Genomic DNA, 27,927 nt, shown 5'->3' on the forward strand with positions numbered 1-27,927 from the left:
AGGTTGTTACATAATTTCACACCCACGCACAAACCCACACACACCACATGTACGGTTGCTTGTCCCTCTCTGCTGTGTCCAAAGTTCCCAGGAAGACATACAAAGAATCGAATATTTATCTTTTTGCTTTGAATCTTTGTGGTTATCTGCGAGTTTCAGTAAGCCAGTTCTAACTTATTACTATAAGACAAAATAAAGTAGAACAATATTAGAGTTAATTGGGTGTAATAGTAGTTATTATGGCGAATAGTTCCTGCTGGCAATAGTATCAGGTTGTTAATAAAATGATGTTTTAAGTCAGATCATTTCAATTTTGTCCGGATTTATACAGGTGTATATGTTTGTGAAAAATAAACTCAATGCAATCTATGGCCCGACAATATATGTAGCCGACTTCCCGATATCCATTATTGAATAATTTACTGGGATAATTACAGGCATCATATCGTAAGAGTTATCAGACTCACAGACCAGTGCCAAAAATAAATTTAGTATGTGACCTTCGTCATATTCAAATCACAACTTGTAAGTGTGATGCACCCACACACATGACCTTCAAATTGGCAATAGTGTAATTATTTCACTTTGTATATTTCTTTTTTATTTTGGTAAGCATACATACATCAGTTCCGACATAATAACTTGGAGGCGGCAAATGAGTATACTACGTCATGTATATTCAAGGCCATCATGGATTATGCCAACGTATCATATGGATAAAATAAATGTTAATTGGCTTTGATTGCAAATGGAATGAAACTTATTTGACTTCAACACCGTGTAATCATGGTAATACGAGTGGATGGCGGGCTTTGGATTTGGATGCTAGCATTTTTTTTCTCCAACGAGTTGATTAAATCCATTTATTTCAACCTTCACATTTTTTTGCTTTGTAACTAGAATCAAACACTCTTTCAAAACATAATTTGTCGAAACCTGCCATGCTCCCATTTCTGTGCATTTGTTTTACACATCCATCCCCTTCCCCCACTCCTCCCCATTCACGTCCATCCCTTTTCTCCCACTTTCTCTTTCTCGCTCAATTTTGCATTTTCACCATTTTCGTCCTGAAACTAGCCAACTCTCTCCATGTTGCCTTCGACCTACACACCAAGCTCATGAATAATAGTGATAAATACATAGAACTGCTAGAAATTTTATTATTTTAGGGAACACAATTGATTCATAAGACATGTATTAAGTTGAATATACAGGAAAATATAAAATGATTATTCCCAGTCACCAGTATAAACGCATACCATGTAGCTATAATGATGTAAACGACTTCAAGAAGAAACCGTGATAGTGTTTAGGCCTATATGTCATTACTAAACTACATTGGCACTTTTATCATTATCAAAAAAGATTTTTATTAAGTTATCTTGGATATTACAAACACATATGCCTAATCAAGTATTCAAAACCTCCAGATATTACCCCCAAGAAAAATGATAGGTTATATCAGTACAAAATGACATGAAGTGAGACAGAGAGGACTTTAGAGACTGGAAAGAAAAGAAGGAGGAAGACAGAAAATGGGAGTAGGAGGAATAAGTTAAAGATATAGGATTTTAGTTTTGTCTGAAAATGTTAGTCTTACGAAGTAAGAACTCTTTATATCTTTTAACTATTATTGTTCTTTGGTTTCAGTACCCATTTAACCATTTCATTTTATTTATCAATTCACCTTTCTTACACTGATTTTGTGTTATGCGTTATTGGTTTTCCTTATTTTGGTTGTTTCCCAATGTTATTTTTCTAGTTAAACATGATTTTTATTCGATTTTCACCACATATACAAGTTATTGAAGCACTTTTATTAAAATAGTACACACTATACCCTGTTAAAGGTACCGGCTATAATGTTTAATGACAATTACACCTATTATTTATCTAACCCTTTGATTGTCTAAGAGCCGACTTGTTCATATTAAAAGTGTTACAATGTAATATTCAGCCTCTCATTATGTTCAAAGTACTCTTATCAAATTAAATAACATGATCATAGTGTAAAAGTGGTTTGTTGTATTAAAGATATGGGTCGACATTGTTTGCCAAGTTCTTTGTTATTATATCAAGTTTTATATATTAAGAACAGAACTTGAGAAATTACGTCAGTAACACCGACATATACAATGCAATTCTTTTCATAACTAGGCATTAATGATTATATGAGTGTTTACTATTTAATTTTGGTAAAATAACATCGGTGGTTGTGTTTATAACGAAAACATAAGTATAGCTATCAATATATTTTGACTTTCATATAATACTTTTATTCTTAGTATTTTTTTATAGGATATTGAATAGTTGACTCATTTGTGAAAAATTGTATGAATACTCTAAATATCTGATGTGTATTCCTTTAAAAATAATCGGTCGGGAATCAGGCAATAATCAAGCAAATCACAAGATTATTTGCACTGCGGAGTTTTCTTGTATTCCTCATAAACATGTTGCCAGTCAATCATTTCACCTTGCCACTTCTTGAAATCCCGTCGCCACTTTAATAACTGTGGATCACTCGAAGCTTTAAAAAAAAAAGGAAAATAACAATCAATGGTGAAAACTTGCCAAAGATCTATGCACTCCAAACGGTTTGATTTTAGAGCCGTTTCTTATCTTTGCTCGATTTGTATCAAACCACAATGGCACATACACATTTTTTTCATTTCACTTATAAGAAAATTATCTTTAATGATATTCAATGATTCGTGCAAAAATGAAAAAGGACAAAAACATATTTTATCGGATCAATTTTCACACAGATGACAAATTGATCTCATGTTCGTCCACAGAAGACTAAATCCACGAAAAAATATACTATTTTACTCATTGCCTGGAATTATTCATCACATAATTACCAAAAATAAGACCTATACAAATGATAAAAACTGCCTACCTATGAAGTCCTGGAGCTTTGGGAAATATTCATTCCAGAAATTGCATTGTTTGGCCTTCAATGCTCTTCCGACACCAAGATCCAGAGATATCTCCTTGTAAGAGAGCTCAGGAATAGTGAACGGTGGCCAGTTGCCTAACCCTTCAGTTGGCTCAGCGTTAAATGTTGGGTCCCTATAAGAAAAAACATTCATTTCACATAAGCGTAATTCTTCTATTTGAGAATTCATTTCTCTATCACCTCCCTTTCAGACGTTTCTACTTCAATATTCGGATGCAAATACGGGGCCCTTTAGATGCTTCAGAACTCTGTTGACTGAGGGCCACTGACAAAATACGGTAACGATGATCGTACACGAATGTTTTTCACAGTCGAGAGATGTAAACGGTCAAAAATTTAATGGTAGGGTTTATCAAAATTTTCGAAATCATGGGGGGAAGGATATTTTTTTTTCAATGATGGATACGTGAAAAGGGGTATATATTCCACCCTCTCATACAGAGACAATGATAGATACATTGATTAGGGTCGGCAAAACAACATAAAGGATAAGGAAAAAAACTTGTTTAGGGTTCATCTATACGAGCATAGCGACCCCTTTTAATGGCATATATACCCAGTCTGTATTGTAAATTGCTTTCATAATTACGCAGACAACCACACATGTCCTCATGCGCGCACAATCTTACCAATTACACCAACACCTCACACACAAACTTGTGCACGAGCTAGGTGCACCAGACGAGATATAGGGAGTGGGTCCACGACGCCGAGGGTTCACGACGCCGAGGGTCCACGAGGCCGATTTTTCTTTAAGTGTATTTTCTTTCATTAGGATTTTGTCCATCAGTGGAAAAGTTTCCGCGTAGCATATTCTCCATTGAAAACTGAAATATTAACCTTCTGATATGATGCTTTAGTAATTTGGGACAACATGATTTATGCTCGAGTTTCACCTCACCCGCCATTAAAAAATTGTTGTTTAATCCCTTTTAAGCCGTTTATTCTTTGTAAAAATTGAAACTTTAGTTTAAAACATTTTCCTTTTGTTATTATTTCTCGGTTATGTTTTTTTTTTCTTGGAATGTAGATTTTATTCCATTTCAAAACAGCATGACATAGACGGACATAAATTGACAAAGCCAAATATATACCAATTTCAAAGAACGATCAGGAACTTAACATAAAAATGACATGCATTTGAAATGTAAAATTCTGGACTTGGATTATAATTGTAATAGATTATTTAATACAATCCGAATTTTTCAAACATGCCTTGAACTTGGAGTCTTGAACTTACTCTATTGCCTATATTAGTTGCGACTTAGTTGATTAATATCGATAAAGACAAACATCCTGATTAAATAAAATATATGATTTGAGAAAAGTCTGCCCCGCGGACTCTCGACCTCTTGGACCCTCGGCTTCGTGGACCCTCCGCCTCGTAGGAAGACACAAGTTCCTCCTATAGAAGTTTCTAATGTTAGTTTGGCAAGTTTCTTTTCTCATGTCCCTCATTTGCTCTACATTATGACTAGATCTGCGTTACCCATATTTAGCAAAGTTCGTCCAAAACTTCATCATCTTGACCGACAACTTCTTTTCTTCATCTGTCATCTGATCTAAACATCTATCAGGGAGATGATCAGCGAATGGCAATCCAAACATAAAGGTAATCTCTTCTCCGTGACCAGCTCCAAACCAATCAGGGTAACCTGCAAAAATAGAACTGCCAAAAAAAATTGTTGTTATCTCTTGAAAATGATTTGATCATCCCTGCTATATTTTGTTTATCTTCCCTGTCGTTGAAAAACTACTAAATTTTATTTTGCAAACACTTGAAACGTTCGCACTAGGTATGATAATTTTTTGTTAAACGTCTCGAGATATTAAACCAAATTGCTTCATGTCCCTTATTATAAACGATCCTTGTCAGACCTCTTAGCGAGTTTCAAAGATTCAAATGCCCGGTGCAGTATTAAGATTTGTTTGAATCTCTTTTTCCAATTCAATGTTATTTTTTACTATTTCAATTTCATTACAACATAAAACAGCTTAAAATTAATCGCAAACAAATTATCAGATTGACATTTTAAAAGAAAACCTATTGAGAAAACTTTAATCAAGAGTTAGTCTCATTTTATACATGTATTGGCAAGTACGTGGATGTCATTTTGTGCCCAGTCTTTACGCAGTATATGAATCTACCTCACCGCTACCTCATAAAAAAAATCTTCAATGAAATAACTGTGTCACATTCACGGCGAAACCTATGAACCGAGACAGAATTATTAGGGGAGCATTTCATGTAAGGATTTTCCGGACGTTTTACGACAGTTATAGTAACAGTGCTTCTCACAGTGCTTCTCACAGTTATAGTAACAGTGCTTCTTATAGTAACAGTGCTTCTCAAGAAAATTTGTTTGACGAATAATGTTTATGAACCACTCCCCAGATTGATTTTATGTGCTCATAATCGCTATATAGTTGTACATACCATGAAGGCTCATGCGTCATGAAATACTTGAAGACCGTGTCACCTACAGCAGCATGGTTTCTGGCAAATTGATCTGAAGGACAGGCGAATCCTTGGTCACCAGCGAATTCTATGAAGGATGGCATCATATCAGCCGAAGGGTTCTCGACAATAGACCAGTCCGTGTATTGCTGACTAATAGCAGCGATCAAGCCATCATCGGTGACGCCTGGTATGGTGTGAGTAGGAAAGATTATTTTCACTATACTGCAATGAAGTATCGTGATAACTAGATAAACTATTGAAGAAGGTAGAAGCACCCATGTGGGCGATGATAAAAGTTATCATACTTTTCACGATGATGTTACTAATTACTTTGGAAAGTAGATAAAATCTATGTCATCGAACCATTTTTGTTAATTCTTTAAAAAGAAACACATACCATCGCCCAAAAACATAAGTTCAGAGATGTTACACAGTATGTTGTGCGATTGATTTTCAAATAACTTCTCTCTAAAAATCATCATTACTATTTATTGAGTTTGAACTCTCAATCACTTCTGCAGTTGTGTGTGTTTGTCAATGACCTCTTAGTTTCAAAGCTTTAATCATTGCAGCCACAACCACGTAAATGTGAGGAAGAAAAATGCGTTGTACAGTATACTAACGCATTAAAAAGCATGAGAATTATTTCCTCAACTTTGCTGAGATGGCTACATCTAAATTGCATTGTAAATGATCATTTGCCCCACCAAAAACAGCGATGATTTTGCTATGAAGAAGGGGGAAAAGGAGAAAGAAAAACTATAATTAGAAGAAGCAGAAGAAGAAAATCAATAAGTGATATGGTAAGTGATGAAATCTACAAATCGCACAGATATGTCCCGTCCCTCCCGAAATTATTAACAAGATAAATGAGTTAATGCATACATACATAATCTCAAGGATTGATACATGAATGGTAATTGTTATATAAATAAATAACGTTCAAAATTCTATTGAAAATATCCCCTCACCATAGGGAGCCATTATTGCTCTGATTATTTCATCCAGGCCCGTGATATTAACTTCTGGTCTAGGTAGATCAAGATTATCTGTAGGAAAGAGGGTTATCAGGAAGAGAGTTCCTTCATCTCTGTTGACACCAGTTAGTACAGGACATCTCTTGAAGTCATTATTCTTGTAAAGATTGGCTGGTTTGTCGTCAAGGAAGTTACCATCCACGGAAAGGGGGCAAAAAGCATAAGCCTGCAAAATAAGATCGCAAGGTACACGTTTGGGGAGTAATATCGATAAATTGAGTCGTACTGGTGTTCCCTATAAGTTATACATATTACGATTTTTTTTTACCTTAAATGAAACACTGGTAGCATCTTTTAGGTTGAAATATTGCATCCTAAGTGGAAAAATGTGCAAAGATCCGCCTTTTCATTGTATTTCATTGGCACCCAGAAATGCGTGTTTGCACCCTGAAAGGTACATCTTTCCAGCTGGATGAATGATATTTTACGTTTAAAAGGGTTCAAATATCATGAATTCTAATCTTCATTTAATCGTTCATCTCGACAACCTTTAGAGTGCTTGATATAGCCCAATATGATAAATATGTTCAATTGCTCTTAGTACTCCCTGGCTGCTGCTATGGTACCAACTCCTAGCGTTCAAATTTAAACCTCTATTACTTAATAGTGTGAGTGGTAGTGAATGCATTACGCCCAAATAGTTCTTGAACCCAAGGCATTATTTAAACATCATGCTTTTAAAGAGTATTATTTCTGAACATGCTAAAGGTGCTTTATCCGTAATCGTGGGTTGTGACATGTCTGAGAAAAAAAATAGGTGTTCAATTACCACATTCTTTAAATGCTTCTGTGACGTGCTGATTATAATTTTGTAAGGAGATCAAACAAAAATATTTTGGGGGTAGATACATTTTGTTAATCGGAATTACTGGGCAAATTGCGCGTCCAACTGTAATGATGTTACTGACTTATTTTTTTACATCAAAATCAATTTAGCTTATTTCGGTATTATACTTTCAAGTAATATCGAATGTGTACACACGGGTAAAGAAACGTTGAGAATATCATCAGGAGTCTTAGTTTCCAAACATGCGATCAATGCTGAAGACGGCGACGTGTCACAACCCAAGGCCTCTCCCAGATTCCTGGCATCTTGTACTTCCATCTCCGCTGGTCTGGGATCAAAGGACCAGTCAGGAGCTGTAGATCCACTCTGAAACAAAATCGAAGTTCATGGTATTAATGAACAAACATAAATATTGCAAAAGAAAATTCTGATATAAACTATTATGTTCATATTATCCCCTATAACCATTACATTTGTTACCTGAACAAAGGTACCATTGATACGTAATTCTAAAGACAATCCTTGTATACCTCTTTTGAGATAATCAACGCATATCCATGTATTTCCATTAAACTCTATATATTATTTTATCTAAGTTAATTGTATCAAATGGGCATTTTGCGTAGGTTTTATCACTTCAATATCATTATTTTTTCGCATGATTGCTTCATAATTTTGATGTAAATGATGGAGAAAATACACTTCAATAAATGAAGAGCAAATCGTCCTTAGTGACTGCACTTTGAGTGCTGATTTTCTAGTTCAAATTTGAAAGACTAAATCAGCATTCAGAGTGCAGTCACTATATACACGGCTAAATTAGCTCTTCATGTTTTTAGAGTGTGATAAAGAACATGGGGCGGGATTCAAAACAGAATATTTTATCGTCAAGGTGACATGCAAAGTAAGGTTTTTGTAAATTTACTCATCATTTTTTCAATATCTAAAGTAGAAATGAAAGGAATTCTATGAGGCGTAAGTAGTGTTTTTTTTTTGGTCTATTCATTTATTTGTTCAGTCAAATCCGTTACGGCAATTGAATTGATATTACCTGAATGATGGCTTGGGTAAATAAATGACGGCTTCGTTTAGACAATGTGAGGTAATCTACTGACGCTCCACCGGCACTCTCTCCAAATATAGTAATCTTGGCTTTGTTACCTCCAAAAGCTATTTTGAAATTGGTGGTAAGAGCATTTTCATGATTGATTGATTAATAAATGATTTATTTCATTTCAAGTTCAACAACAAATTACAAAATAAGGCAGTATATAATATAATACAACATAATGGACTGAAATGGAACATCCTGGGAAAGGAGGTTCCACTGAATAAAAATGTATGAGTGACATGCAAATACAAACTTCAAACTTTCTTTAATAAACGCGTTAATCATACCGAGATTCTTGGTAAAAAAATTGACTTTAAAATGATTTCTTAAATTATGATCTCCCAAATAAAAGACAATGAGGCTTGATAATGACAAGATGTAATGAGACGAATCCAATTTCACATACATGTACACATAGTCGACTTTCGGAAATATGAATACAAAATCGATAGTAAATGGTCAGTGAAAAGTAAGACCCTTTCATCAGTATGTTAAAGTTATCTTCGAATATTAAAGTGTAGCTTTATTTTGTAGATGGGCGGAGAAAACTGCAGGTAGTACCTCGCGATAAAACACATTTTTGAAGCCAACCGTACACAATATCATGAGGTTAATTCAGTATAAATTGCAGTGGATTCAACATCTTTTGATAATAAAATGTTTAAAAAATCAAGTTGTGCGTTCAAGTTTGGTTTGATGCATATATCACATTCTGGTTCTCTGTTATGTTTAAAATATTTTCACGTCCTTTGATAAAACTTTATATGTATGAACATTAACGTTTTTATGCTCTACACTGCTGATGAAATGTAAATGTGATTGATGTTATAATGATAATCTTATATTTATAATCGGTAATCAGAATGTAAAATGTCAATGGCAAACAATAGGCATTAAATAAATTTTAATTCAATGCTACCTTCAATGTTATCGTAAACCCACTGGAGAGCAGCTACTTGATCCAACATGCCAACATTCCCAGGTGCTTCGGTATCCTCTAAAGAAAATAATAAAGTTATTAATAATTCAGTGAATACATGTTTTACATGCATGTTCAATATCATAGGATATAATTCGCAAAACTTTTAAATTCTGGACGTGCGCGGCCGGATGCCCCTGTTGTGTGAATTATTCAGTTCTCTAAACGCAAGATCGAAATATCTTTAAAGCTATAATGACATCATTCATGCCAAAAAAAATTACTGGGTCTTTTCTCACTTGAACATAATTTTGTGTAACAGCAAACAAATTTTGTATAATTTCATCAAACTCCTACGAAGTTAGCGAACAATTTTTTTTTATTAATTCAGAAAAAAATAGAAATTTTGCATAACATTGGCACAATAAAAAGAAGATGGATTGTTGGAAACTTACTCGTAGTGAACTTTGCAAAGACAGCCAGGCGATAATTTATCGTCACTACGATGACGTCACCAACAGCGACCAATGGGATTCCATTGTAATCATTGTCGTTGGCAGATCCTGCAATAAACCCTCCTCCGTGTATCCATACCATGACTGCTGCATTGGTGGGCTAGATGAGGCGTGAAAAAATACAATACCCGTATGGGCGTAATTGAACACGGGGGCAGTGAAACCCTTTTCCATGCGGATAAGTTACCGGGATAAAGGTGTGACTGTGGTGTCGACCACCTCCCTCTCAGATCCTTCACCCCTTAAATAATCTTCGATTATTCTCTATTTGAAACTTCGCTTTTAACAAAGTAGAGGATTTATTGCTGTCTTTCGGGTCTTCGACGGCAACACCCCAAAATTTAGAAAATAATGATCAAGTAGCCAATCGGGTTAAAGGGATGGTCCGGGCTGAAAATATTTATATCTTAATACATAGAGTAGAATTCACTGAGCAAAATGCCGAAAATCGCATAGTTGTAGATCAGGTATCAAGGAAATTAAATTAGATCTTTTATTCGAATGAACGAGATGCAACTCTTATTGCTTTAAGCGTATCTTATTTTAAGCAATTTCAAACTTGGAGATATAATTTACTATTGCTTGGATGGGCTTAAAGTTTGATTTTGAATTAGTAAGAAAGTAGTCAAACAAGGCCGATAAGGAGTAATCCAAACATATCCTCAATTAAACGCTACTTGATTTTCAAGAAAAGTCTGTTCATCACTACCGCCCCTTCACTACTCCCGGACGCGCCCTTAAAGGGATGGTCCAGGCTGAAAGTATTTATAGCTTAATAAATAGAGTAGAATTCACTGAGCAAAAGTTTTCTTATGTTATTACATAAAATCATAATTTTTTCATTATTTTATACTTGTGTGAATACTATGTCTCCCTTATAATGAAATAAGTTGCAGCAATAAATATCTAATGCACTTAATCAGTTGTCAATCCAATTTTTCTAGTTCTTGGAGGAAAACATTTGAATAAACCTAATTTCATATAATAAAATACAAAAGAACAAGTGGGGATGTGACATCATCAGCCCACCTAATGAATATTCATGACGACTGTTTTCACAAAATATTGCTAAACTTTAAAATTCAATAACTTTGTTATTTGTTATCCGATTTTGATGAAATTTTCGGCATTTTGCTCAGTGAATTCTACTCTATTTATTAAGCTATAAATACTTTCAGCCTGGACCATCCCTTTATGGGCGCGTCCGGGAGTAGTGAAGGGGTGGTAGTGATGAACAGACTTTTCTTGAAAATCAAGTAGCGTTTAATTGAGGATATGTTTGGATTACTCCTTATCGGCCTTGTTTGACTACTTTCTTACTAATTTAAAATCAAACTTTAAGCCCATCCAAGCAATAGTAAATTATATCTCCAAGTTTGAAATTGCTTAAAATAAGATACGCTTAAAGCAATACGAGTTGCATCTCGTTCATTCGAATAAAAAATCTAATTTAATTTCCTTGATACCTGATCTACAACTAATTTTTCTAGTTCTTGGAGGAAAACATTTGAATAAACCTAATTTCATATAATAAAATACAAAAGAACAAGTGGGGATGTGACATCATCAGCCCACCTAATGAATATTCATGACGACTGTTTTCACAAAATATTGCTAAACTTTAAAATTCAATAACTTTGTTATTTGTTATCCGATTTTGATGAAATTTTCGGCATTTTGCTCAGTGAATTCTACTCTATTTATTAAGCTATAAATACTTTCAGCCTGGACCATCCCTTTATGGGCGCGTCCGGGAGTAGTGAAGGGGTGGTAGTGATGAACAGACTTTTCTTGAAAATCAAGTAGCGTTTAATTGAGGATATGTTTGGACTACTCCTTATCGGCCTTGTTTGACTACTTTCTTACTAATTTAAAATCAAACTTTAAGCCCATCCAAGCAATAGTAAATTATATCTCCAAGTTTGAAATTGCTTAAAATAAGATACGCTTAAAGCAATACGAGTTGCATCTCGTTCATTCGAATAAAAAATCTAATTTAATTTCCTTGATACCTGATCTACAACTAATTTTTCTCTGAGAAATAGCAAATCATTTGTTAATTTACCTTTGGGTTTGGTGAATAGATATTAAGATAGAGACAATCCTCGGATACGGGTCCACGGTATAAGCCCAAGACTTGGACACATGCTGCTTTGAACTCTTGCACAATAAGAGGTTCATTCCATGGTTGCTTGGCAACTGGTGGTTTGAAGCGACGAGGTGGATCTGCAAACGGTACCCCCTATCGTAGTGTAATTTGAATTTAAGTCTTTTTCAGTTACAAATTTTACTGAATCAAAGAAATTAATTTCGTTGTTTTCAATAATATCCCCCTTCTCGCTCTCTCTCTCTACCCTCTCTGTCCGTCTGTTTCTCTCTCACAAACACGTCCTCACGCAAACACACACATACCATCATCCTCCCTCCCCCTCTCTGTAATAACTGCTACGTGTAATTATCAAATTTATTTTTCATACGTCGACTCTGGAGCGCATTTATATTGAAAGTCCAAAAGTCATTTTTATTTGTTGGGGGTAGCTATTAGAAAGCGTGTAGCTTAAGTATATACATATTGGACAAAATAAACAATGATTTTGCATTTTGGAATGCATGAATTCTTCGTCACTTTATGTGGAAGCATCCAGAATTACGACATGACATAATTCGGGGGGGGGGTATTGTGCTTCCATTTTAGTGACATTCAAAATATTGTGAACATGTTTCTGTGAGAATAGTCCCCGTGCCATTAGTATATGAACTTATTAATGTTTTATAAAACATTCATAGTATCTATCAAAGTTTTAGAATGGGTGTTGCTGCAATGGCATAAAAATATTAATGTAAATGTCATTAACACAGATTTTTTTTTTTTCAAATACATAACTTCGATTTGAAAATATGAACATTTTCAATGATTTTTACGATCCCTGTCTTATTAAAACATTATACTGCGGTGATAGTAATCAAATACATAAAGGTCACTGACTTTGCTGAATATTTTTACGAAATCCTTTGTACCATCCAAAATAATCACAACATCTTATTAGATGAAAGTGATAGATAATATTTTTATCATCCGAGGATATATCCTCATGATATATTTACTTATCAATCGGACTGTTTTCAATTCTAAAACTTGATGAATACTTACATATTTGGTGCTGGTTCAAATAGATCCTACAGAAACTTACCAGATAAACATCAAAGCTTTTATCAACACCGATATAGTCCTCCTCTGTGAAGTTGACAGTTTTACCAACGAGTGTCCCTTGAGCTACTGTCACTGTTGGATCTGCAGCTGATATGCCAGTCATCAACATAAGGCATAAAACGCTTATAATGATACAGAATTCCATTGTTCCAAACAGTCCTCGGCCTGTATTGTTCTGCTTTGTAAAAGGTCCATATAACATGTGAAATTTATCGTTCTTGTCTCACAGGGTTCTTACGTAGTCGTTGGATCTTGTGTTTGATTTATCATTTTACCCATCATTCAACTTTAACCTTGCCTTTTTTGCTCTTCCATAGAACCATGGGTAAGCAATTGGCTGTTTGCAAACACTCCTGAATTTTATTTACAAAGGAAGAGTGCGCATGACTATGACTTTTCAATATGGTAAGATTTGTATTTGATCGATAATTCTTTATTTGCCTCATATGGCATTTGGTAAGACTCAAACAAGTCATATGCTGATCAACTTTCAAACTAAGATGGGACCGTGTGCAAACAATTCCATTTCCCTACTTATTTCACGCTATGACGTCATTAGCATTAAACAATTTCTATCAAACGGTGTTTTACATTGAAAAATAATATACGATTCGTCTCCGAGTTGATATACCGGATACTTTTTAGACAGATGTAGATGAGGGTGGGTGTGTGATAGGGTAGGAGTGGGTGTATGTGTGAGAGAGAGAGGGGGGAGGAGGCATGGGGAAACAAAGGGAATCGAGTGACAGATTCCGAATAGGGATAATGGACAGGAGACGGATAAAGAAAGAGAGAAAGCGATATATAGAGAAAAAATAGAACCGTGTGAGAAAATGTGTGGGGATGTGTAATAATGACCTACTTCTGGAATCATTTTCTTAACATTTTATCTTTCAGCGGGGTAATCACTCAACCAGGGACGTCCCAGTCTCGAAAAACCATGCTATCGTTTTCAAATCTAATTTCAAACTGTTTAATATAGTAAACACATGATTTATTTGTGTGTAGGGGTAGGAAGCGTCTCCGGTTAGCGAACTATGTTCACGTTACGTCCGAAAATGAGCTCGGTTTGTGCATTTGATTCCAAGTAATGTATGAGACCCCAAACACACGTCCTCACTTTGCCAATTAACGCAAAGTTGGTCCCCGTTTGTCAAATAACAAGACGGGGTGTACGAGCACGTATGTGTGTCCTACAAACACCACACAAATTCTCTCTCTACACTGTTTCTCTTTTTATCTCCATCATGTTCTTTTAGTCAGACCAACATCTCCCTTTTCTTTCTCTCTTCAGTGCCGCCCCCCCCCCCTTTCCCCGCTCTGTTGCCTTATTATCACCGTGTTAACTCCCATCACTATTCTTCTTTCTTTATATTTACATTTTTTGTTAATATTTGCCTCCTCTCCTAACTATACACATACCATTTGATCGAAGAAAAATGCAATAGTACACATCTTATTGAGGCCAGTTTACATTTTAGTCTGATTTACAGAGCATCTATCCACTAGCTGGAAAATTTCTAATTTTCTTACCACAATGGCATTATATCCATCCAAGTTTTGTATTGTTGTAATAAAAGTGATTCATCAATGGCCTTCTTTTAATTATCTTCCTCTCATTTTTTTTTGTGATTAGATCGCAAAGCATATTCATCATTCCATCAAAATGTAATTACAAACCAAAAAAGAATACAAATTGCAAAACATGTATGAAGGCACCTAATGACATAATAAATGAGATTACAAGGGGTAAATCAGACGGAGAGAAAAAAAGACTGGAGTCAAATAAAAGAGGGAAAGATACAGAAAGCAAAAAAAAGGCAATGGTTGGGTAATTCAAAGTAGGGTATATAAAAATACAATACGAGGGCATATAAATATTACAAGTTAAATTTTTAGTCTTCAGATAATCAAAACTATGAAATAAACGATTAAAAACATCGATAACAAAGAAAGTGTTCCGAGAAAATATCAAACACCAAACCCTTTATATTCCGCTGAATACCATTTGAATTAATTATCATTGCTTGCGTGAATTTCCTTATGCCCTTCTTTATCGGAATGAATGAAATTTAAGATAGAGCAGTCAAATCAAACGCAATTACAGATTTACATCTTATCTAAAGTAAATGATGAAGGACTCTGAAAATATGTATATATATATTTATATGTATAAACGCATTTACAGAAAGAAAAGATGGGGGTATTTCATCTAAATCGAAAAATAAAAATTAAACTGGACAATATACGTTTTTTATCAATATTCTGCATCAATCAACAACTCACCATTTGATTCTTAACAAAGACCATCCAAATACATGCATAAGCAATAAGCACGTACATTACTATGATGACTTGCAATTTTACGATTATAATATATGTTATGACAATTATTTTTATTACCACCAACAATTGTATTGTTTTAGACAAATGTTAAATAATGTATTGTGTATACAATCCATTGATACCACATTTCACGAAGTGAAGAAACCTCCGAATAGAGTACTACTGTTGTTGGAGTTCGTTCCAATTTTCGACCTTTAATTCAGAGCATTATGTTATTTACTGTTATTCTAGCCATATATCTATTTACCTGTGGGCTAAATACGAAACTCGGAACTTGAATCACTAGTAGTACCATGATCAGGAACAATAATATAATAAACTCATCAGACTAGTTTGGTAATATGTATTGAGATAAGATATCGTCCCATCTGAATGTCTATACTTGCTTCTGTCGATGGTCGACTTCATGGACAGGTTGGTGACTTTTTATATTTTTCATACGATGTTTCCCAATCATTCAGGATCCCTTTCCACTCCTGAAAACTATTCTGCCATTTGATCAACGCGTCATCCCCAGTTGCTGGCAGAGATTCTGAGAATTGGAAGGTAGAAATAATGATGGTGATTATGTGCCCACAAGATGGAGCGCATTAATGTTGGTACTACATTGTCATTATTACCAATATATGAATCCTGAACTATTTTCTTATTTTGGTTGTTGAATATTACCCTTTCTTATTATTTTGGTATCGCCATGTAAATGTATTGCTTTGGAAACTTGAATTTTATTATGGTTGAAATAAATAAACTTGAAATTAAATTGAATTTGACATACCAACAAATTCCTGAAGTTCGGGGAAGAAAACGTTCCAGAAGTGGCATTCCCTGGCCTTGAGTGCCCTCTCAACCTCCAGATCGAGGGATATTACTTTGTGGTATAACTCAGGGACAGTAAATTGTGGCCAGTAGCTCTCTCCTTCACCAGGGTCTGTATCTTGACTCGACTTGCTCGGATCACTGAACAAATACATACATGCATTGAGTGAATCTTGTGAACAATTCTCATGAAGTGAATCATATCAACAAATTTGTTCCCACTTATCATCAATGCAAGATCTTAACTACATCTTTTACAAAATCTACAGGAAGCAGCGATGTGGTATTCACCGAGATCTTGTGACGATATTACCCACTACTTATGCGCCTCTGTGGAATAGGCAACATCGTGACCCGAAATAATATTGTATTGCCAAATTGACTTTTTGCTATTATGGAAGAAGTTCGATAATGTACAAAATCAATGATCAGACTTTAAGAACTATGAAGTGTTTTACCTCTTTTTAATCTCTTTTTAAATTTCCTTTGGAAGAATGTCAACCAATGATGCAAATGTTATTTTTTAACGCGTAAATGCACGCAATACTGAATGTACGGTTTGCTTTCGTTTTGTTTTTAAGAATTGGGAATGTCCCATGTTGGTATTGCAAATGAGCGGTGGTTATTTTATTTAAAAGCATTATTGCGGGTCTAATCGTGTGTGATCATTATGTATACAAGTGGTGCAATTGCATTCGCTTGCATCTTATTTTTAAATACAGTCTTATCCATTGATGTGTGGAAATCATTCACTTCACTGGGAAGTTCTCCCTAACAAAAGTTAATTGTGGATTTAGTTAAGTTATTAGAGTTATTAACGTTATTAGAATTTTAATTATTTGATTTGTGACGTCATATGCGAGCAGCTTTCCTACATATCGAATGGTAAGAAATCAATTAATTTTAATTTTCTCAGAAAATTGAAAATGGTTTTCACTGTACCTTCAGTATGTCAATAGACAAATAATTTCACACCCGTTCCTAAAACGACAAAAAATAAGTCATTTCAAATCATGAAAAAAATTGAAAGTTATACATTTTATATTACATGAGATATGAGGCAGCTGCTCGTTTTTGACGTCACAAATCCAAAATTTAAAACTCTAATAACTTTCTTGATATTTAAATATATTTTCCTCAAACCTTCGCCAATATATTTTATTATTTTTTTCTGCTATTTTCACAACAAACTTTTGCTCAGGGTGATCTTTCCCTTAAGTGTAGCCATACCCTGATTTTGCGAAGTTGGTCCAAAATGTCATGACTTTCACCGAAAGCTCCTTTTCTTGATCAGTGAGCAGATGAGTCTGTCCTATATCTTCAAGCTGGTTGATGAAAGGATGCCCAAAGACAAACGCTAAATCCTCTGCGTGACCAGCTGCATACCAATGGATGCCTTGAAAACCATCGAAAGTACTCCTGCAATGACAAGAAAAAAAACGCTGGTGTTCTATCTCGTCTTGGAAAAGAAATCATCGCGTTCAAGTGATTTGTGGTGGATCATCATATAACTATACGCGCATAGACATACATATACAATGCATATATAAGTAACTATACCTTGATGGTATATGAGTCATGAAATATTTGAATACTTGGTCGCCCTCACGAGCATGGATCCTGGAGACGAAATCTGTTGGACATACAAAGTCAGAGTCTCCAGAGTACTCTAGGAAGGTTGAAACCACATTAGCAGAAGGATCGTCTGCGACAGACCAATCCATGTATTCCTGCAGAATGGCGTCGATAAATATATCGTCCTCGAGACCTATAGAAAGATACAAAAGGACAACGAAAGTGCATATAGTACTACTTTTTGTTACATTCAGGAGGTTAATAAATCTTTTGAGCCCAGGCAATTATAGTACCATGATGAAATAGTTAAATTCATGTATCGAATGAAAGTCCATCTTTTCATTTCATCCGCATAGAATACCCTCGTATCGTTTATTTCAGTTGTAATCGCCAGTGATTAATGTATCATAACCTGTATTGTGTGCAACTGCGGCGCCATGGAGTTAAAAGGAGTAGTAGTCAAAATGTGCAGTGTGATGTTGCTCCACATTTTTTTATAGGAAACAAAAGTGCGCCGGTATTCCGGTCGATCATCAATACATGTCAGGATGTTACTCACTTTCACTTGAAAAAAGTGACCTGCACAATTTGGTCACGTGTATTTTTTATAGACTTTAAGACAATGTGAAAATAATATGCTTCATTGAATTGCCCTGGCATTGATTTTTGGTGGGGGTGTTAGGGCATAATTCTTATTGGGGTGAAATTGCCGTGACAAGGTGTCTCAAAATAAGGTAAGGAAGTCTAAGTTTCATTGTTTGGTTAATAAAGATTATAGGTAACCAAGTAGATAAACTCTCCATATGCCAGTCAATCCAGTAAAATCTGTACTGCGAGCAAATGCGGGGTTCATAAGGTTTACTGACTAATAATTGACGGAGACCTATTAAGCCCTAACATTTGGCTGTTTTCTCAGTAAGTCCATACAAAATAGATAATAATAAAATAATATTGGTTTATGTAACCATGTGTAACTACCGCTGATAAGTAAACCTGCCCTGATGTACTCTCTGACGGTTGGCTGGTCTAAATGCGGAAGAAGTGGCCTTCCGAGGTCATTGTAACCGCTCGGAGGAAGTGGAGGAAGATATAAGGTTCCTTCATCCTTGTTGACTCCTGTCATCATTGGACACCTCTTGAAGTCGCCTTTCTTGTACAGATTGGTCGGTGTATCCTCAAGAAAATACCCGTCCACTGATATAGCAGAGTATGCGTAGAACTAAAAAAAATACAAGGAAAACCATCATGATGCTGTTGACAGGAGTATTTCCAATGAATTTCAAAGCTCACAGGATGTAGAAAATATTGTTTTCTGACGCAGATTTCTTCATGAAACTTCCTAAATGTACTACACACTCATTTTAGAAGCAACTATTTTCAATATCTATAAATGAAGTACTGACTTTTAATAGTGTGTTGTTTTTATTTCTTTATGTGTACTATGAACCATTTTTATGTTTTAATTTATCCGGAAAATATACATAAAATCCACACATCGAATCTGGCTTGGAAAATATAGGCTTATCCCCCCCCCCCCAAAAAAAAAAAAAAAACGTTGGAAAAAATAATAATTTGCCCTTCACTATCTTACAGTATAACGTTGATCTTATATAGGTGATAGAAATAAATGTAAAGAAGCAGCACCAGGTATTGGGAAGGGTTAGGGGAATCAAAGACGATCTAAATATTAGTCATTTTCCCCGCAATAATAAATTATAAAACAGTTACATAGCTCTTTGACCAAAACGTCAATATTCAATACTCCTTTCACTCCGTTACTCTGTCTTTTTTTTTCTTTCTTTGCAATCCCCCTCCCTTTTTTTTCTTAATGACCTTTCATTACGTTAATAATCATAGCGGTGCTTTGCCCCATTTCCCCTCTGGTATTGCATGCCTACAAAGTTATTGCTACATCTACTTGCTTATTTTAAGCATACTTCTCTCACAGTTTACTCCTTTTTTAATCGATTACCCTCTACTTCAAATCTTTTGATAAAGGTTTATAAATGTATGACTGAATTCGTTCACTTAGAGAATAGAATTAATGAATAAAAATTTTAAAAAATATATTGTAGCAATTAGTTTGTGTACAGTGGTATAGGAATGGAGATACTCACAGTCGCCCCAGCATACAGGATTTCATCCGAAGTCTTCCCTTCCAAACAAGCAAGAAGATCTGAAGAATTCGAACCAGTACACCCTAAAGTGGCTCCAAAATCATAAGCGTTTTTGACCTCTTCTTCATTTGTTCTCACGTCAAATGCAAAGAAGGGGAGGGTCGTACCGCTCTAAAATGAAAACGAAAATCATAGCTTAGTTGGTTGTTTCACATAATATCACCGATATCTCCACAATGGTTAGTATCACCCCCCCCCCCCGAGAGTTAATGGTTAGAATTTTCCCCCGAGAAAGATCCATTTTACTGAAGAAAAAAACCACCAGTAGGTCCATTATTTCACAACAAGTGGAACGCCTCTGGCAGTCTCGCCTGCATTACGCGATTCGATAAAGTAGCAGGGCGGACTTCGAAAACAGCTACTCAATAATTATTCACAAAAGAAAACATTCGTTTGATGATGTAATACTATGTCCATTGACTAAAAATGACCTTTGACCACGATCATGTGACCTAAGACGTATGCAAAACAATCATTCATAGTTGATTACCCTTATGTCTATGTTTCATGAACTAGATCAAAAATCTTTCTAAGTTATGATGCCAATTCAACAAATACCCCCAACACGGCCAGAATTCATTTACCTTAAATGACCTTTGATCTTGGCATGTTCCTGAAACGCGCACAGGATATTCAGGGATACATGGTTGCTCTTACGTCCAAGTTTCATGAACTAGATCCATAAACTGTTTGGAGTTACGATGACAATTCCACAAATACCCCCAACATTACCAAAGTTCGTTTACCTTAACTGACCTGCGACCTTTGTCATGTGACCTGAACTCAGGCAAGATCTTTGGTGATACACCATTATCCTTATGCCTTATTTCCATGAACTAGATCCATATACATCTAAGTTATGACGACATTTCACAAACTTAACCATGGTAAAAATTTCGATATTGATTCCCCAAACATGGTCTAAGGTCGTGTGACCTGAAACTCAGGCAGAATGTTTAGTAATAGTTGAGTACCCTATGTCCACGTTCCATGAAACAGGTCCATATACTTTCTAAGTTACGATGACATTTCAAAAACTTAACCTTGGTTAAGATTTAAATGTTGACGGCGCTGCCGTCGGAAAAGTGGTGCCTATAGTCTCGCTCTGCTATGCAGGCGAGACAAAAATTAGTACATAAAATCTGCGTCATATTACATTGAGATCCTAGCTTGTGTGTGAGGGTTATGAGGATAACTTTGTCCGTGTGTGCGTGGGGTGTGCGCGAGGATGTGTGTTTTATTTTTTGTGGTATCGTTCTGAACAAAATGATACAATGATGAGTTAGCAGAGTTGTAATGAATGCGCAATGGTCATCAAACTTCCACTGAACTATTTTTTCAAAAGCGCAAAATCCACATGAATGTCGATAATATTTGGAAACCTTACAGCAGATAATCAAGATCCTGATAGATGGACACTTCCTAGCGATGCTTGATGATGTTGTCCAATCGATCAAATTAGGAATAATCATTGACAGATATGTGAACATGAATGGGAAATCGGAGATTCATTGGCAAATGGATTACCTGTGTTATTATCTGATTGAACAACCCTTCGCTAAGTTTTGAAAGTGTGTGAAATTCGACGGATACTGCTCCTGCACTCTCTCCAAACAGCGTGATCCTACTGTTGTCACCCCCGAAAGCTATTTTAAACAGAAAAGAGAAAATAGATACTTTGTCTTAGATGTAAACTGCAAATTGAAATACTAAGCTCTACATGAAAATTGTAATTACCTCTGAAGCAACGTGCGAAGGCCTTTAGATCCTCTTCAGTAGAATATATGGTGAGGTATGACACCACAGAATACCAAACCTAAGGAGAAGGGTGTATTATGACCTCCGTCCCTCTGCCTTTAATGACGGGGACACTCAATGCGACAAGACTACCCCCCCCCCCCGACAAAATAATAAATAAACAAAATAAACAGATACAAATAATAATATGATAAAGTAGATTGAAATGAAATAAAATAAAATAACAATACAAAACAAAACAAAACTGCGACTTCAATATTTGCTGATCTTGTGGATAGGTTTTACGCTTTTGCATGTGGTCCTGAAAGTGACTGTCATTCATCATCATAAAATGTAACGATGTATTATTTCCAATGTCAATATAAACTCATAACGTTGAATAGTAAATATCAAATTTGTTAGGTAAGTATTCATACAACTTCTATGGATAGAAATATTTTTTGGCTTACCTCCGATATTATCATGGATCCACTGAATAGCAGCAACTTGATCTAGCATGCCCACATTTCCTGGAGCCTCATCATCCTCTGGTAAATGGAAACGTGATAAACGAAGAGTTTCATTGTAAACATTTGCAAACATCTTATCAGGCTGTTTTTGTAATGGACGAATCACATTATAGCGGACAATCGTCTTTTTATTTCTCAGAATAAACTATTGTCAATCGTGATATTCTTTACCCCCTTTTTTCGTGTCAATCTTTAAACAAAAACAAAAAATCTGACAAGTATGAGACAATTCAACTGATCAAAGACATGAGGGATTTTTCCCCCTTCGATATCATGGTGTGATCCCGTAGCAATCAAACAGACATGACAGAGTTACACATATCTAGGTCTTTTCATCCTATCGGCATCCATGTTACACCTTAGTGAAGTCTGAATATGCAGATTGACGCGTTGACAAAAGACGAAGTGGTCGTGGTAAGATACGAACATAATTATGATCAACCCTCTTATTGCTTGGCGGCACCCATACTTATACGCGCGCACAAATATACACACATACACATAAATATATGAAAATCGTATTTCTTATCATAATTCGGTCAAAAAGCTTATCAAAATGATTCTGCGAAGTATTTTTAAACGGAGCAAGCATCTTGTATTTTTTGGAGTTATCATCTTTGATATGACGTAGATTCCCTTAATATCCATTTCCAAAAGTGTTATGTAACAAAGCGTCCGGTTACATTTCATCAGCTGGGGGCAGCAGATCACTCGTCCGTGAAGTCAAATATTCTTTTAAAAAATTTAAGAGTGGACCTGTGCCCTTTAAAATTAATCATAAGGTAACAACTACAACGTACTTGTGGTGAACTTGCCGAAGGCGCCCAGACGGTAATTTATTGCCACGACGATGACGTCACCTACGGCAACCAGTGGCACGCCGTAGTATGAGTATGTCATAGCTGTCCCAGAAATAAAACCTCCTCCATGGATCCACACCATAACAGCTGCGTTAGTGGGCTTTTGATAAAATAATCACGTGATTATTTATTTAATATAGATGTTAGTAGTTATGAAAAGATGTTTTGCACTAATCTTGCAGGACATGCGGAACAAACTTTTAAAAATAGAGGAGGGATTGGGAAAATGTTCATCAATACTTTACCGAAAAGTGTTTTTATGGTTATTGGAAATATTAATGTCTTACCCAAACGGATACCTATAGTGTTACACCATAATTAGTTCTTTGCTTCTTGTTTATCCGTGACTGCTGTGTCAGGCATAGATGTCACACGTAGTTTAAACTTTAAATACATGCATGGGTAATATGTCAAATAAGTAGTATTTTTGTCATGTACAAAATAAGTTATAGAGCCTTAGCTTTCAAGGGGTTACCGGCAGAAAATATTTTTTCAGGTTTTTCTGTGCGAATTGTTCTCAAAATTTCGAAATTTTAATTGGGAAATCAAGAATATAATTACTTTTTATTCATAAAACACCCACAATCTCAACTACGTTGACATACGATGACGTCATATACTTCAGGCAGTTAATAGGCGCAATAAGCCCACATTCGAGACTCACAAATCTGATTGTTTCTGAAGCAAAATAAGCCTACTCAGTTGGTAATTAATAAAATTACATCGAACTTGAATTGCTGTATTCTTAGCTTTTTTGGTATTTACAGACTACCTTTGGACTTGGGGCATAGATGTTGAGGTAAAGACAATCTTCATCCACTGGTTCTCCACGTGGAAGAAAGTGTTGCTCCTGTTTGCATGCTGGTTTGAACTCCTTCACGTTTAGAGAGCCATCCCATTCCTGCTTGGCTGTAGGTGGTTTAAAACGTCGGGGTGGATCTGCGTAAGGCACTCCCTGTCATCAAGTAAGCCCCAAAAAACATTGATTCAGCGAATACAAATTGAATATTAGATTGACGACCTATCAGCCCCTGGGGGCGTTTCATAAAGCTGTTCGTAAGTTAAGAGCGACTTTAAGAACGACTGGTGAACTTTTCTTATGCGCTAAATAATCACCAATGAACATTAAATTTTTAATATCATTTATCACAAGAAAGGATCACCAGTCGTTCTTAAAGTCACTCTTAACTTACGAACAGCTTTATGAAACGCCCAAGGGGCCGGTAACACAACGCTTAGCAATGATTGTAGAACATTTTTCTACGACTGATTGCATTAAGTACAATGTACAATCAATCATGAAAATCAAGCGTACGATTAATTACTAATCTTTGTGTTACGGGACCCTGGTTACACTAAGCCTTTGAATGATCGAACAACATTTTTATACGATTGATTGTATTGATCATAATATACAATCAATCGTATATCAATCAATTGCTAAGCTTTAGGTTTCAAACACCTGGACGACCAAGTATGGGTACCCTTGCGGTAATATCAACATAATTTTATTTTATCAAACACATTGAACGATATTAAATTTGACTACACGTAAGCTAAACATCATAACGTATTTCAACCATGCCAACTGTGTAGCAATTTGCTAAAAAAATAATATATAATACATACACAACTTATTTTTAGTATCTCTTGGGAAATGGGGTCATTTTTGTTTACTTAAAAGAACAATGGCGTGAGAATTTCAATAAAACACACTGACTCAAATATACAAACTATTTGATCAAGTACTAGGTGTATTGTATATATGACATTGGCGCCAAAAATAATTGAAGGTCGAGTAACTGGTTCTTTATTTACGACGCAGACAAATAAGAAATTCAGTTTAGGCATAGCTAGGAAAAGCTCGGGATTTTTTTAAAAGGAATATCGCTGCGCCTTATTAAACCATTCATTGTACCGGTCAACTTTATCACTAAAATGAAAATAACAGTAATATTCTGCGTAAGTTTCAAAGTCTCAATAAAAAAAAACTCACAGAGGTAATCAGTCGTTACATGTACACGATGTATATAGCTGCATACTGAGGTATGTAATAAAGACATAACGAGACCAATAAATATTGATGAACTCAGATTTCAATATTGTGCATTTTAAAAAAAAAAAACGCGAGACCATGACGTAAGCATTCAAATCAATATGTATTTTCCAATATTTTGTATGAATTAAAACCCAAAAAAATTACTGAGTATTCGATGAAGATTATGGTAGTGATCTTACAACGATTTAAGAAAAATTAATATGTGAAACATCTTTTGCTAGTCTCTAACCCACCCCCCCCCCCAAAAAAAAAAAATAATAATAATAAACTAATAAAAAGGGACCTTTTTCTGTGTAAGTCCCTTCACCGAATATGTGTTATAGAATGAAACATCTCCCTTCATTGTACGATACACAACCACCTTTAAGCCCACATCATATATCTACAAACCAATACTTTTTATGCGCAAACGTTGTATACCATTCTGACATAGGAGTGCATTTTCAAAAGGCATGCTAAAGTTAATAGGCAGTTTTATGTTTTTAACTGCCTTCACGTTACCTCATTGACTATGTTATTATATAATATTCGGTCGTATCCATTTACTAGATTGAATGGTGGGGGTGTTTTTAGCAATGTTAAGTTAAAGATACATCGGGCCAATGCTAAGACATATTTGTCTAAGTACAGCGTCTCTAAGTGTGTTTTATCAGTATCATAACATTCATTTTTATAATCAACACTGCCATCATCATCACCATAAAAGCACGGATAAAGTACTCACCAGAAATACATCAACATTTTTACTAACGTTGATAAATTGACTTTCGATAAACTGAACGGTTTTCCCGACGAGGTTTCCTTCTGCTACGGTTACTGTTGGATCTTGCGCTTGTATCGCAACAAACAAACTTAAAACGGCAAAGAGTTTCATTCCCACACCTGTCTCCATGTTCAAAGTTGGTTTCTCAAAATATAATGTATACATGCCCAACACGCAAGTTCAATGAATTTAATCATTTGCAATTACGAAGCTACTGAAGTGTGTCCCTCACGATCATTTCGTCACCACAGAATGCTCTAGTCACACAAGTGGAACCGCCTCCATGGGCCTTGTGCATAAAAGAAAGACTGGCAATTTGGCAGAGTTTTTCCATGTGTAATTGTCACTGGCATATTTTTTTTTTTTTTTTAATGAAAAAAATTCTTGCAACAACTTTAGAAACGACTCCATGTTAAACGACTAGAAACGACTCCATGTTAAAGCTGTTACGTTATTTTGAATGACATATACCATCAGTCGGTTCGGAGTTTTGTTGGTGTCACTTTCGCCAAAGGATGTCGAATACATCGTACATCGAGAGTAAATATCTAAATCGTTCTTATAGTTTGTTCACTGGCGTAAATATATGTGTAATAAAAACAAAACGCTTGAGGGCTCGAAATTAGACGGATATAATTCTGAATATTTCAGAAATTGCAGAGCAGCTAAGAAATACTGGTGTGAAAACTAGGTTACAAACTTCTTTTATTCCATCTTAATTTGGTTTGAGCATGTCGCCTAATCATATCAAAATCTTTTAAAGAATTGAAATATTGAGAAGGATAAAATGGTACTTTCCGTTTGTTTTTTTTACCAATAATAAGTCATTTCAATTTATATTTCTTAATGATATTCAACCATAACATGAAACATGTAATATTGCAGCAACTTTACACTGGGAAAACAAGAGTATTATGCAATTCAAACATAAAATTAGTGACAATAAAAACAAAGCAAAACTTTCAAATATTTTCATTCAGATGGCGAAGATGTTTGTTCTTTGTGGGACAAAATCTTTAACATATGATGTTTAAGCGCGTATGTTTCCCGAAATATCATTGTTCTGGATGCGTATGCAGACATCATTAATCATGTTAACTATTTAGTAATCAATAAACAAACAATCAGTTCGAGGTTTATTTTTCCAGTGTTTGTACAAAAAGCAATGATATTATCTGGTTATACATAATGGTCAATGTTCAATAATGATTCATTTCTTAAACAATTCAGCGACATTATCTCAGCATGGCATATTTTAACAACTGCTATTCTATAATTAAGTGTATTTGGTAATTACGTCATTTACTCTTATAATTTTGTTTGAAATTTTCTTCCAATGAATTACTTTTACTGTTGATGAATATATAAAAGTATATATCTATTTTGCTTCAAAAAAATAATTCGTTAGCCGAACCTATGACAAGGTACTTTATTTCGCCCTAATGGTCTGGCCGTGCAGTGTAAACGAAATGCGTCAGCGGGACAGCAAACATTGTTTACAGGACATCTACATGACAAACAATGACAATGCATTTCTGACCACTGCAGAATTTATATATTGTAATCAGCGCTTTTTATGAGTGTCAACTCCATTTTTAACATAGAAAGCCTTTGAAAAATAAACAATTTGAAAAGAATAGTCTTTCGGCGTATGTTGTAGATTCACAAAAAATATTTTGATTATCTTACTATGTACTTGTGCCCCATCTCCCATCCCCCTCACCCCCCTTTTCTCTCTCTCTCTCTCTCTTCCCCCACTTTCTGTCGTTTATGTTTAATATGTGTCACATTGACCATGCCTATATGAATATGGGCTCTTTATACGTTTTCAGACAGATCAGCTTTTGGTGTAAAAAAGGGTCGTTTATTATATTCAGCTATGGGGTGGAGAAGGTAACGAATTGAAAATACAGATATGTTCTCACTGTCTATATATTCACATGATATGTTTGAGCTCTAATCCTGTTAAGTTGAGTAACAACTGATTTGATAAAAGCAATATACGGATGAATTAATAAATATAGTACGTTGACTCTGTAATGATTTGTATAAAGGAATGGA

At 35.2% G+C, this 27,927-nt stretch overlaps 2 protein-coding genes across 2 annotated transcripts; both read right to left on the reverse strand.

The window, feature by feature from the left end:
- Positions 1-607: 607 nt before the first annotated feature.
- On the reverse strand, positions 608-13,201 carry LOC129256471 (acetylcholinesterase-like). The gene is made up of 11 exons (XM_054894663.2): positions 12,984-13,201; positions 11,858-12,034; positions 9,733-9,892; positions 9,278-9,355; positions 8,299-8,417; positions 7,443-7,613; positions 6,395-6,626; positions 5,400-5,607; positions 4,452-4,631; positions 2,903-3,075; positions 608-2,530 (listed from the first exon to the last, which is right to left on the reverse strand). Exons 1-11 carry the CDS (start codon positions 13,146-13,148, stop codon positions 2,415-2,417), a joined length of 1,779 nt encoding a protein of 592 aa, XP_054750638.2. The 5' UTR covers positions 13,149-13,201; the 3' UTR covers positions 608-2,414.
- Positions 13,202-13,401: 200 nt separating this feature from the next.
- LOC129257640 (cholinesterase 1-like) lies at positions 13,402-26,204 on the reverse strand. Its single transcript, XM_054896014.2, has 11 exons — positions 25,828-26,204; positions 23,817-23,999; positions 22,985-23,144; positions 22,125-22,202; positions 21,445-21,563; positions 19,858-20,028; positions 18,719-18,959; positions 17,726-17,933; positions 17,396-17,584; positions 16,125-16,306; positions 13,402-15,881 (listed from the first exon to the last, which is right to left on the reverse strand). The coding sequence occupies exons 1-11, from the start codon at positions 26,029-26,031 to the stop codon at positions 15,754-15,756; spliced, it is 1,863 nt and encodes a 620-aa protein (XP_054751989.2). The 5' UTR covers positions 26,032-26,204; the 3' UTR covers positions 13,402-15,753.
- Between the last annotated feature and the right edge of the window lie 1,723 nt (positions 26,205-27,927).

Source organism: Lytechinus pictus, chromosome 3 (assembly GCF_037042905.1).
Source record: "Lytechinus pictus isolate F3 Inbred chromosome 3, Lp3.0, whole genome shotgun sequence".
Taxonomy (NCBI): Eukaryota; Metazoa; Echinodermata; class Echinoidea; order Temnopleuroida; family Toxopneustidae; genus Lytechinus; species Lytechinus pictus.

Excerpts from the sequence above, each read along its gene's own strand:
- LOC129256471 (XM_054894663.2), bottom strand. The coding sequence starts at position 13,148 with ATGGAATTCTGTATCATTATAAGCGTTTTATGCCTTATGTTGATGACT. Across the intron at positions 6,627-7,442 it reads TTCTCAACGTTTCTTTACCC|GCTTATGCTTTTTGCCCCCT; the intron begins GTGTGTACACAT and ends CTTATTTTGCAG. Across the intron at positions 4,632-5,399 it reads ATGACGCATGAGCCTTCATG|TTCTATTTTTGCAGGTTACC; the intron begins GTATGTACAACT and ends TTTTTTTGGCAG.
- LOC129257640 (XM_054896014.2), bottom strand. The coding sequence starts at position 26,031 with ATGTATACATTATATTTTGAGAAACCAACTTTGAACATGGAGACAGGT. Across the intron at positions 22,203-22,984 it reads CTTCGGCAAGTTCACCACAA|AGGATGATGAGGCTCCAGGA; the intron begins GTACGTTGTAGT and ends TCCATTTACCAG. Across the intron at positions 16,307-17,395 it reads ACCAACTTCGCAAAATCAGG|TGATCCGAGCAAGTCGAGTC; the intron begins GTATGGCTACAC and ends GTATTTGTTCAG.